At 49.0% G+C, this 10,205-nt stretch overlaps 1 protein-coding gene across 2 annotated transcripts in view; it reads right to left on the reverse strand.

Annotated features, from left to right (window-relative positions):
* LOC101645692 (dynein light chain roadblock-type 1-like) overlaps nucleotides 1-10,205 on the reverse strand; it is a 14,823-nt gene that overhangs the window by 3,005 nt on the left and 1,613 nt on the right. The window contains exon 1 of one of the 2 annotated variants that reach the window (XM_045288195.1): nucleotides 1,279-1,362. The exons of the other annotated variant lie outside the window; for it this stretch is intronic. Coding sequence (XP_045144130.1) covers nucleotides 1,279-1,281 — 3 coding nt within the window. The 5' untranslated portion in view covers nucleotides 1,282-1,362. Of the gene's footprint in view, nucleotides 1-1,278; nucleotides 1,363-10,205 lie in introns of those variants that run through there. 2 annotated transcript variants of the gene reach the window in all.

Consider the following 10,205-nt stretch of genomic DNA (forward strand, 5'->3'; position numbering starts at 1 on the left):
GAACTGGCTTTTTGGTCTGGTCCCACTCCGCTGAAGTATTTTAAGACCCTGGCTGGCAGGACACTCCTACCCACACCCACCCCAGAAGAGAGGTGTTCACCATCCATATTTTCAGGAGAGTAAGTCTAGAAACTGTCCAAGGTAGCGCAAAGAACGTGTGTTCGAGTCGTTCTACAGTTAAAGCCGCACGCCGAGCCGGGATTCACCTAGCGCTCCTGAACCAGGCGCTAGCCTTGCGGGGGCTGTTTCTTCAAGACATGTGCATTGACATCTCCCTCACTTGCCTTGAGGAAGGGATTGGTGATATTATTATTACCTACATATCAGCATGTAAAAATTGTAGTCAATCTGATTGGGAATCTTTTTTTAAAGTATTGCACACACACCTGCCTTCCTAAATGGAGTAAAAACCCCACTACTAAGGAGTCAAGTCCCACTTATAGCCACCCTATAATTCATTAGTGATAAATGAATTTATAGGTTTCCAATAAATCTTAAAAGGGCAGAAACTCTTCTCTTTCCCACAGGGTAGCTGGAAGGTGTGAACCACTGACCAACCTGGCAGTCCAATGATTACCAGACAGGTTCGCTGAGATAAGAGAGCATAACGTAATCTTTCCTTAATGACTCAGGGTCACAATTACCAGCCAAGCACCAATTATCAAACACATGACACCCCTACCCCCCCACCCCCCACCCCCGGGGCCAAGGTGCACCAAGCCAACAAATGGCCTCCCGCTCTTAGCTGCGTGGTGGAGGGCTCCGATCTCCACTTCATTTCCCACTGGCATCCCTCGCTTGCACCGGGCCACCCTTTCCCTCTCTGCTGTTTTTTGGTTTGTTTGTTTTTAAAATACATTTTTCCTGCAAATTGGGCTCCCAGACCATACACTTCCATAGTTCTGTTACATTAATCAGAGTTGTGCCATCCTCTCTGCCATCTGCTCCAGAACATCTTCCATTAGTTCCCCGTATCCCTCCCACCTGCCACCCTCCCCCACCCCACCATGCCCCAATAAGCCCCCAATCCAGTGACTGTTTCTATAGCTTCATTCATCTTCCTATACTGGAACACACACTTGCACGCACGCACACACGCACACACGTGCCCAAAATAAAAAGACCAACAGCAGCAAAATAAATCAGAGAAAAAACTCCCAAATGAGAAAAAAAGCCGGGAGCATTAAAACTAGAACATATTTTAAATAGGTCAAACGGGAGATCAAATGATCAGGTACCACATTTCACACTAATAACATGTGCCACGATGGCACTTACCATCGTCTGTTTGACAGCCAGGCTACTCACACCCCTCAACTCTGGTTAGAGGGGATTCATCGGCGGTTTAATCCATGCATGGACCCTGCAAATGGATCTTGGGCTTCTGCTGTCATCCACAGCCTTCTACAAATCAAATGTCCACAATTTAAGCGCTGATACCATTCCCTCCTTTGGATTTGGATTTTATGATATAACATCCTTGGATCACACAGGCTGTTGTGCTTCTTCCGTGTAGACTTAATTGAAGCCTCTCTATGCTGGTCTTTTTATTTACCCTTATTTTCTGTATTGAGGATTTGAAAACAGGATCACAGCTTATATGTGTTAAACAGCCTCAGGAGGCTAATGTGAAGGAAGTAGAGGAATTTGAGTCTTTGATGTTCCAAGGTCTCCTCAGCTACATACAGATAAGCAAGACTGTTGCATGGTCAAATTCCAGGGAGGAGTTCAGGAGAGAGGAGGTATTGTGGGATGTCAATGAATTAGAGCCACACCCTACTGTCCAATTTGGGCCCAATTCGGGAACAAATTCCTCAGCAGGCCAGGACGACTGGAGGGGCACAGAGCTGCCCCTCTGTCACACTGTCAGAGCAGCTGACCAGAGGCTAATTTCTTATCTCCTGTACGGCAGGGCTGGGAATTACTTGCTATAGCTCTACAAGCCAGTCTTCGTAACTGCTACCAAATGACTGGGTTGGACCGTGCAAATGTGAGGTGTGCATGGCCCACATAGGGAACTGGATAGCTTGCTAATAATGTAAATAAGGTACACAGCACCCAGGTGGGGTGGGCCATGCAAATGCAGTGTATGGAACTCAAACGTGAGAATGCATCTGTTCTGCTTTCCCAGTAGGCTTAAAATGAGCCCTCTCAGAAGCAGAAGAGGTGTCTCACTGCCATCAAGAAAGAAGTGTCAGGGATGGTGCCCGTCATTCAGGTCCTGAGATGGCCACGCACCCCCCCGCCTGCTGACAGAGCTGTGACACCAGAAATCTGATAGGCAGTAGGGAAGTGATAGAAAAGCTGAGGTCGCACCTACATTGTAAGACAGAGCAGCCAGTGGGTTTCTGTGGACAAGAACGCTGAAGGCTTGCTTACACCACCTGGGCCTTTGGCGGGGTTAGAGCTGAGAGCCTTCGGGCTGAGACTACAGGCAGAGTAGAGTGAATGTTTGGCTTTTATCAGAATAGCTAAAAACAAAACAAACAACCAAAAAACCCAACTTTGTATCATCACAGGAACAAGGGCAGAGTCTAAAGGGCCCCGTGGCTAAGAGCCTGAAGACCAGAGAGACGTGTGCCTGTGGACATGGCCGAGGAGTGCTCCTGACCGAAAAATCTATCCTGAAAAACGTATCCTCAGCATTTCCGTTCCCCAGTTGTAACTTGATAACTTCCCTAATAGGCCTCACGATCTTGAATACTGTCTGAGTTCTATGTAGTCGTTGCAACACATATCAAATGAGAAGAGAGGCAAAGGGTGCCCGGGAGAGGTGTTCCTGTCAGGATTGGTACGGAAGGTTGCCGAGTGGAGGCATTCCCTCCTGGGAATCCGCCTGGGCTTGATAGTTGGATTCTCCTTCGTGGAATCGGAGGAGGTCAGATGCCACCTCGGTGCCATTTTTACATGGGCTCTTGGGGGCAGAAATGGAATACTTATAAAGAGTATGAAAAGGTCTCTAATCCCCACATTTTTGACATACCAAATAAACAAATAAATAAAAACAATCACTGCCGTCAAGACGCTTTCTACCCATAGTGATCCTACAGGGCAGCGTAGAACTGCCTCATTCCGCTTCTGAAACTTGAAATCTGTACAAGCACAGGCAGCCTCACCTTTCTTCCATAGAGCAACTTTTGGGTTTGAACTGCTAACCTTCTGGTTAGCAGCTCTGGGAGTAGCCCACCAAGTCACCAGGGCGCCAAGGTTTCAACACGGTTTGAGGGCGGGCGTTTCGCAGTCCTCAGCAACGCAAGCTTTTTAACAAGGATCTATTGGCATCCTACTGTGCAGCTGGCACTGGTGGGTGAATAGAGGGTGCACGAATATTGGTTCCCGTTTCCCTTAAATAAATACTTGCCCGCCTATTCTCAAGAACTTCTGATACAAATGTGTGTGCTGAGGCACGTGCGCGCACACAGACACACACACAAACTCAGTCTGGGAACTAAAGGGTAGATGAGTTTTCAAGAGCTTCTCCCTGCCATTGAGTCAATGCCAACTCATAGTGACTCCATCGTAACGTGTAGAACTGCCCCTGTAACCATTTAGGGAGTAGAAAGCCCCATCTCTCTCCCCCAGCGCTGGTTTCAAACTGCAGACCTTAGGGTGAGCAGCCTAACGAGTACCCAACTAGGCCACCAGGAGTCATCCAAGCTTCTAGTGCCTCTGAAACCTGTCCTCTGGGGATTCTGTGCCCACAGCAGAATGACCTTCGTGTGTCACGAGCCCTTCTCTTCAGTTCCCAACCCAGGCCCCAGCAATGCTCACAGCAACTTCTACTACCCTCAAACTGGGTCTCCCAAAAAGCTGCCACAGCCACTGCTGTGGCCCCGAGAACTGTGTCCAGGCCCTGACCTCAAGCCCAAAGCCTGGCTCAGCAGGAAACTGAACAGGAGTCCTTCACCAGGGACCGCTAACAAGTCCACCTCTCCTTTTCTGCTTGCAAGCCCTGGCCAGCAATAGCCCTCCCCCAAAGCTAGGCTGGACGCCCATCCACCACGCCTTCATCTCCCAACCAGGTGGGGCAAACTCTTGATTACTTGCTGACGGGGTCAAGTCCAGATTAGGGCAGGATGGGACTCCAACCCAAGCCCATCGTGCCCTGCTTGGCCACACCCTGCCGGGTTCTCGGTGCCACTGGGGGAACAAGCTGAGCTGACTACAGCTCTCAGGGAGCTTCTCATCAACACAAAAGCAAAGAGCAGCCTTTGTGCCCAGACAGCATTCAACGGAGGGTCCACAACACCTCTCGATAGGGCCTTCCTTTGGGCCACAGGCTAAGTGACCCCCACCACCTGAAGCGTCGCAAACCTTCTCACCACAAAAGCGTCTGGGGCTGTTCAGGCCCTCTTTGCAACACCCCGAGACCAAACTGCATCCGCCTCCATCCTCCTCCAGGCAACCAAATGGCACGCCCAGCAAGCTCCCTCACCCCGTGACTGCCCTGCCCGCAGCCGGTGCTCAAGGGTAGTGGTGTGGCTGACGGCCACTTCCCCCTGCCTTCAGCTCTACCGCCGAGCCGGACTTCCTGAACCAGGGCAGGGCCCCCAGGAAACCGCACACTACACTCGATCACAGGGTTTTAGATCGGGCCCCTCCCTTGAGCCCTGTGGAGGAAGAGAAGCTGGGTGGGTGCCCCACCGAGTGGGAGATTCTGGTCCAGGGTGAACCCTTCTTGCTGCCTCAGTGCCTCTGTCAGTCTTCCCCAGCCTCCTCTATGGATCTCCAGGAACAGTCGTGTCCCCCCCCCCATCTGCCCAGCTCCCTGCGGCCCTCACAGCTGAACTAAGTCTGCCTGAGATGGGCAATGGGGCAGGGAGCCTTCTCAGCTGAGGCAGGTCTGAGAGGCCAGGGGGAAAAGTGTGATTCATCAGGGCTGGCTGGAAGCAGGGGGAATTCCAGAGCAAGAAAGGTCACCCCGGGAGGGCAGCACACATACCTGGGAGTCCTGATCCGCAACCATCGGGAATGGAGCCAGACCGTCTCCTGAGGGCTGCCTTGGCTGGGGGTTTCCGCTAACTAGCTTCCTGTTTTCACCTCCGTCTACATTTCCCCACTCCTTCCTCCACCAGCGGCGTGGTGGTTACACTTGGGGCCGCTAACTGCGAGGTCAGCAGTTAGAGACCACCAGCCTGGGAGCCAGAGGAGGCTGCCGACTCCCATAAGGAGCTACAGTCTTGGCAAGCCACGGGGGCAGTTCTGTAGGGCTGTCCTGCAGTTTAGTCATGAGTCCGAACGGCCTTGAAGGCAGTGAGTTTGGCTTGGTTTCCTGAGTCAAGGGCCCACTTACAGCAACAACCTAATCCTTCAAACAGGTAGCTTTTCACCCTCCGCCTTCAGTAATGGCATTACCTGTCTTGGATGAGCACCAGAGAGGTTGCCGTGAGAAATAATAATAAAAGGCTAGCGTTTCTTGAACACCTCAGCATGAGAACATCTTCTGACAGGGCCACAGTGGTAGGGCTGATGCCTACATGACAGCATTGAATAATAATAAGGGATAAACAAGCTCAAAGGAGACAAGCACCACGTCAAAGGCTGAGTGGCCAGCAAACTGTCTCACTGGGAGCTGAGCTCAGGTGGGTCCCACTTCAAGGCTGCCTCCTAAAGCTGCAGACTGCCCATGAGCTCAGGAGGAGAACCAAGGTTGCACAGTGGTAGCAGGATCTGATGCGAACCCAGCGGCTGGCAGTTTGAATCCGCTCTGTGGCTTTTCAGAAGAAAGACCTGGTGGTCTGCCCCCATAGAGAAACGCTACGGAGCACATTCACTGCCATCCAGCAGCTGATTCGGACTCACAGTGATCCTACAGGGCAGGGAAGACGTGTTTTCATAGGGTTTCCGAGACTGTGAATCTTTAAGGCATCAGATGGTTCCTCTTGTTCCTCCAGAGCCACTGGTGGGTTCGAACCACGGACCTTTTGCTCAACAGCCCCCACAGTTAACCAAAATAAGAAAGTGGAGGGATGTCCACTCTGAGACATAGGTTCTGCAGGTGTCCCTGGGACTGGAACTGATTTTCAACAAAGGGAACTTGAAGGAGAATACCTCCTTTGGGCATTTTGGACAGAGCCCTGGTGGTACAACGGTTATACTTTGGGCTTCCGATGCACATGGTCGGGAATTCACAATCACCAACAACTCCTCTCCTTGGGAGAAAGACTGGGCTTTCTACTCCCATTAACAGCTAGTCTCAGAAACCCACAAGTCAGCACTGACTCAATGGCAATGCATTTTTTGAGAGGCATCTCCTTAGGAGCCCTGGTGGCCGGGCTACTGGCGGCAAGGTCCGCCCAGTCATTCCAAACAACCAGCACTTTGCTGGAGAAATATGTCTTTCTCCTCCCATAAAGAGCTACAGTAGCAAAAAAAAAGAGCTACAGTAGCTAGTCATTGGGGGGAGGAGGAAATTGTTCTGAAATTGATTGTGGTAATGACTGTACAACTCTTCTTGATATGATTGAACAATTGAATTGCATGATGTGGATTATATGTGTCAATAACACTAAATATATAAAACAATGAAATAAGGCAACAACAAAAAAAAGTTAACAGTCTCAGAAACCCACAGGGACAGTTCTACCCTGCCTCATAGGGTTGCTGTGAGGCCAAATAAACAAATAAAAATAAATTGCAGACAGCCATCTAAGTGAGATGTCCACATGGAAGAAGCACACCAACGTCAGTGACCCAAGGATTGTAAATCATTCAATCCACAGCCGAAGGAGGGAATAGTATCAGAGTCTACATTGTGAGATTCTGGTTTGCAGACTGTGGCTGACAGTGGGAGCCCAAGATAACTTGTGAGATCTCCACAGGAAGTAAGTCACCAGAGGGTGACTTCCCTCGATCCATGATAGAAGGATGCGAAGAAGCTGGTGACCAAACAAGAATGCATTAGAAAGATGACTACAGAAAAAAAGCACAGTGAGAAACCGGACTTGACCGGTTAAAACCTAGTCAGTTGACCATCTCTCTGCTTTATGAGCCTGATCTGGTTTTCAATGTTTTCTGTCATTTTTGTTTGTTCCTAGTGGGGTTTATCGCAAATGTATTTTTCTCACTGGGGGTAACTATCGTGAATTTTCTTTTGTTTCTCAGTATATGAAACCCGGAATTGATGAACCTTTAGGAACAGCCAGTAGAGTTAGGGTTTCGGGGAGAGGGGCGTGTGACCGTAGTGGTGGTGAGGGAGGGGAGCTCCTGGTGAAGGAGCTCAGAGGAAAAGAATGTTTTGGAACGGACTGTAGCAGCAGTTGTACAATACTGCTTGATGTGGCTGAATCATAGAAAGGGATGAAATCTGTATTAGCTCCCCAAAAAATTGTTTTGGGGAAAAAAAATTTAATTGTGGGGGTGGGGAGGTGCGGGACCAAAGACAGCACCTTAAAAATCTTTAGAAAGCTTCCCTGACCACGCCCTCCACTAACATGTTCCCTCATTCCTTCAGCGACAGTTCACAGCCACTTTCCCTGTCCTATTTGTCTGCTTATCACTGGAATGCTCGTCTGCTTTCCTCAAACAAGTGTCAGCTCCATGAGGGCAAGCCTTGCTATCTGTTTTGCGCACCGCCGTTTCCCCAGTACCTGGCATTCCTGCGTCAATGAGCAGCGGTTGGGTGAGTTCTGACTCGGTTGCACACACGTGTGCCAGGCACAGGGTTTTCCAGGCTGCCATTTCAGATTTCCAGGGCTTTCTTGGGAGGCACCTCAGGGTAGGTTCAAACTTTCGCAGTGCTAATCCTTAGTCTACCCAAGGAGCTCTGCATTCGTTGTTGTCAGAGGCCACCACCGAGCCTGACTCACAGGTCTGCTATGGATGATAGAACGAAACGCTGGCTGTGCCAGCCTCAACTGTTGGTACGCTGGAGTCCACTGTTGCAGCCACTGTGCCAACCCACCTCAAGGTTCTGCCCCTTTTCAGCTGACCCTATACTTTACCCAGCAAAACGACCTTTCTCAGGAACTGGTCTCTCCGGATAACATTGTAACACGTACCTGTGATGCAGCCTCGTCGTTCTGCTTCGAAGGAGCATTCTGACTGTACTTCCTCCCAGATGGATTTGCTGTTTTCTGGCAATAGGTGGGAAGTCGATATTTTTGCCAGCGCAAGGCAAATGCACTGATTCTTCTTTGGCCTTCCTTATTTGTAGTCCACCTTTCACACCCACGAGGCAACTGAAAATATCATGACTTGAGAATGATGTACAAATGCGCTTTACACAATTGATGTGTGTATGGATTGCGATAACAGTTGTATGAGCCCCTAATAAAATGTTATAAAAAAAAATCAGGAAAAAAAAATATATCATGACTTGGGTCAGGTGTACCTTAGTCCTCAAAGATGTTTGCTCTGGAACACTTTGAAGAGGTTGTGTGCAGATTTGCCACATGCAATGCGTCATTTGATCTCTTGGCCGCTGCTTACGTGAACAGGGATCGTGGAGCCAAGCGAGATGAAATCCTGGACAGCTTCGCTCTGTTCTCCGCTGCGCATCACAGTACCTGTAGGGCCAGCGGTGAGCATGTGCGCTGCTGTCCGTTATGCTCTAGAACAGACTCGAGGCTGGAGACAGTCTTCCATCTTCATCAGCAAGTCCTCTTCACGTTCAGAAAGCAAGGTGATGCCGTCTTCCTGTTGTCAGAGAGCCTTCCTGCAGCCTGATGCCGCATTCTTCTTGATGGACTCCACTTTGCTCCGAAGACAGGTTGAAAACATGGGTGAGCAGATTCAAGGCTGCCGCACACCTTTTCTAATGTTCAACCCTTGGAGGCTGCCTCTTGGTCCGTGCACAAGTCCCACATGAGCACAATGAAGTGCTCTGCCGTTCTCTGTCTTCTCAAGGTCATCCGTGGCTCAGCATCCCCGCAGTCAAATGCCTTGCATAGTGAATAAAACACAAGCAGACATCTTTCTGGTACTCTCTGCTTTCAGCCAAGATTCATCTGATGTCAGCAAGGATATCCCTCATTCCATACCACATTCTCTTCTGAATCCATCCTGAATCTATGGCAACAGCCTGTTGATATATTTAATTATCTTCAGTGAAATTTTACTTGCAAATGATGCTAATGATATTATTCAATAATTTCCACATTCTTTTAGATCATCTTTCTTTGGAATGGGCACAAAAATGGATCTCTTTCAACTGGCTGGCTGGCCACATAGCTGTCTCCCAAATTCCCTGGCTGAGACCAGTGAGCCACTTCCAGGCCTGCATCAGTTTGCGGAAACATTTCAATGGGCATTCTATCAACTCATGGAGTCTTGTTTTTCACCAATGCCTCTTTCGGGACCACTGATACATCTTTTCTGCTACCTCTTGAAGTGGTTACTGGTCCACTAGTTCTTTTTGGTACAGTGACTTCCATCTTCTTTAGATGCTTCCTGCATTATGCAATATTTTGCCCATTGAATCTTCAATATTTCAACTCGAGGCTTAACTTTTTTCTTCAGCTTTTCCCACTTCAGACATGCTGAGTATGTTCTTCCCTTTGGGGTTTCTAACTCTAGGTCGTTGCACATTTCACTTTAATGCTTTGTCTTCTCAAGCTGCCCTTTGAAATGTCCTGTTCAGGTCTTTTATGTTATCCTTTCTCCCATCTTTAGATACTCTATTTTCTAGACTAGAGTAAGTTTGAGTTTCTCCTGACATGCACTTTCATCTTTTGGGGTTTTTTTCCTTCCTGTCCTTTTAATGACCATTCGCTTTCTTCCCGTATGATATTACTGATGCCCTCCCACAACTCGGCTGTTTTCAGTTATTAGCATTCATATTATCCTATCTGCTCTTGAGATGGTCTTTCAATTCAGGTGGGATACACCTAGGGCTGTCTTCTGGCTATATAATAGGTACTAATAAATCCTTGATGAATAATGAATACTTTAAACTAAAACTAAGAGGTGTGAGTGTCAGAAAGAAATGAAGATGATCCACCAATTCATGGAAAAGAGATGAGAAGAGTGTGACAAACAGGCCAGGAGTGAGTTGGGTCGCAAAGATGACAAGCCTGACAAGAGACAGCATCTGCCTGGTCCCCCAGGGAACCCAGTAGAGCTGTCCTGCTGTGGGGACCCAGCTGAGAGGGGGAGGAGTTGGTTGGGCTGGCAGCCTGGAACAAAGGCCTATGGACATGGTACTGACCAGAGGGACAGCCTGGGATGGGGGGCACCCTTAAGAGGAGCTGAAGACAGCCTTCAGT

This window comes from Echinops telfairi, unplaced genomic scaffold (genome assembly GCF_000313985.2).
Source record: "Echinops telfairi isolate 266 unplaced genomic scaffold, ASM31398v2 ScPeMD7_18;HRSCAF=68, whole genome shotgun sequence".
Lineage (NCBI taxonomy): Eukaryota > Metazoa > Chordata > Mammalia > Afrosoricida > Tenrecidae > Echinops > Echinops telfairi.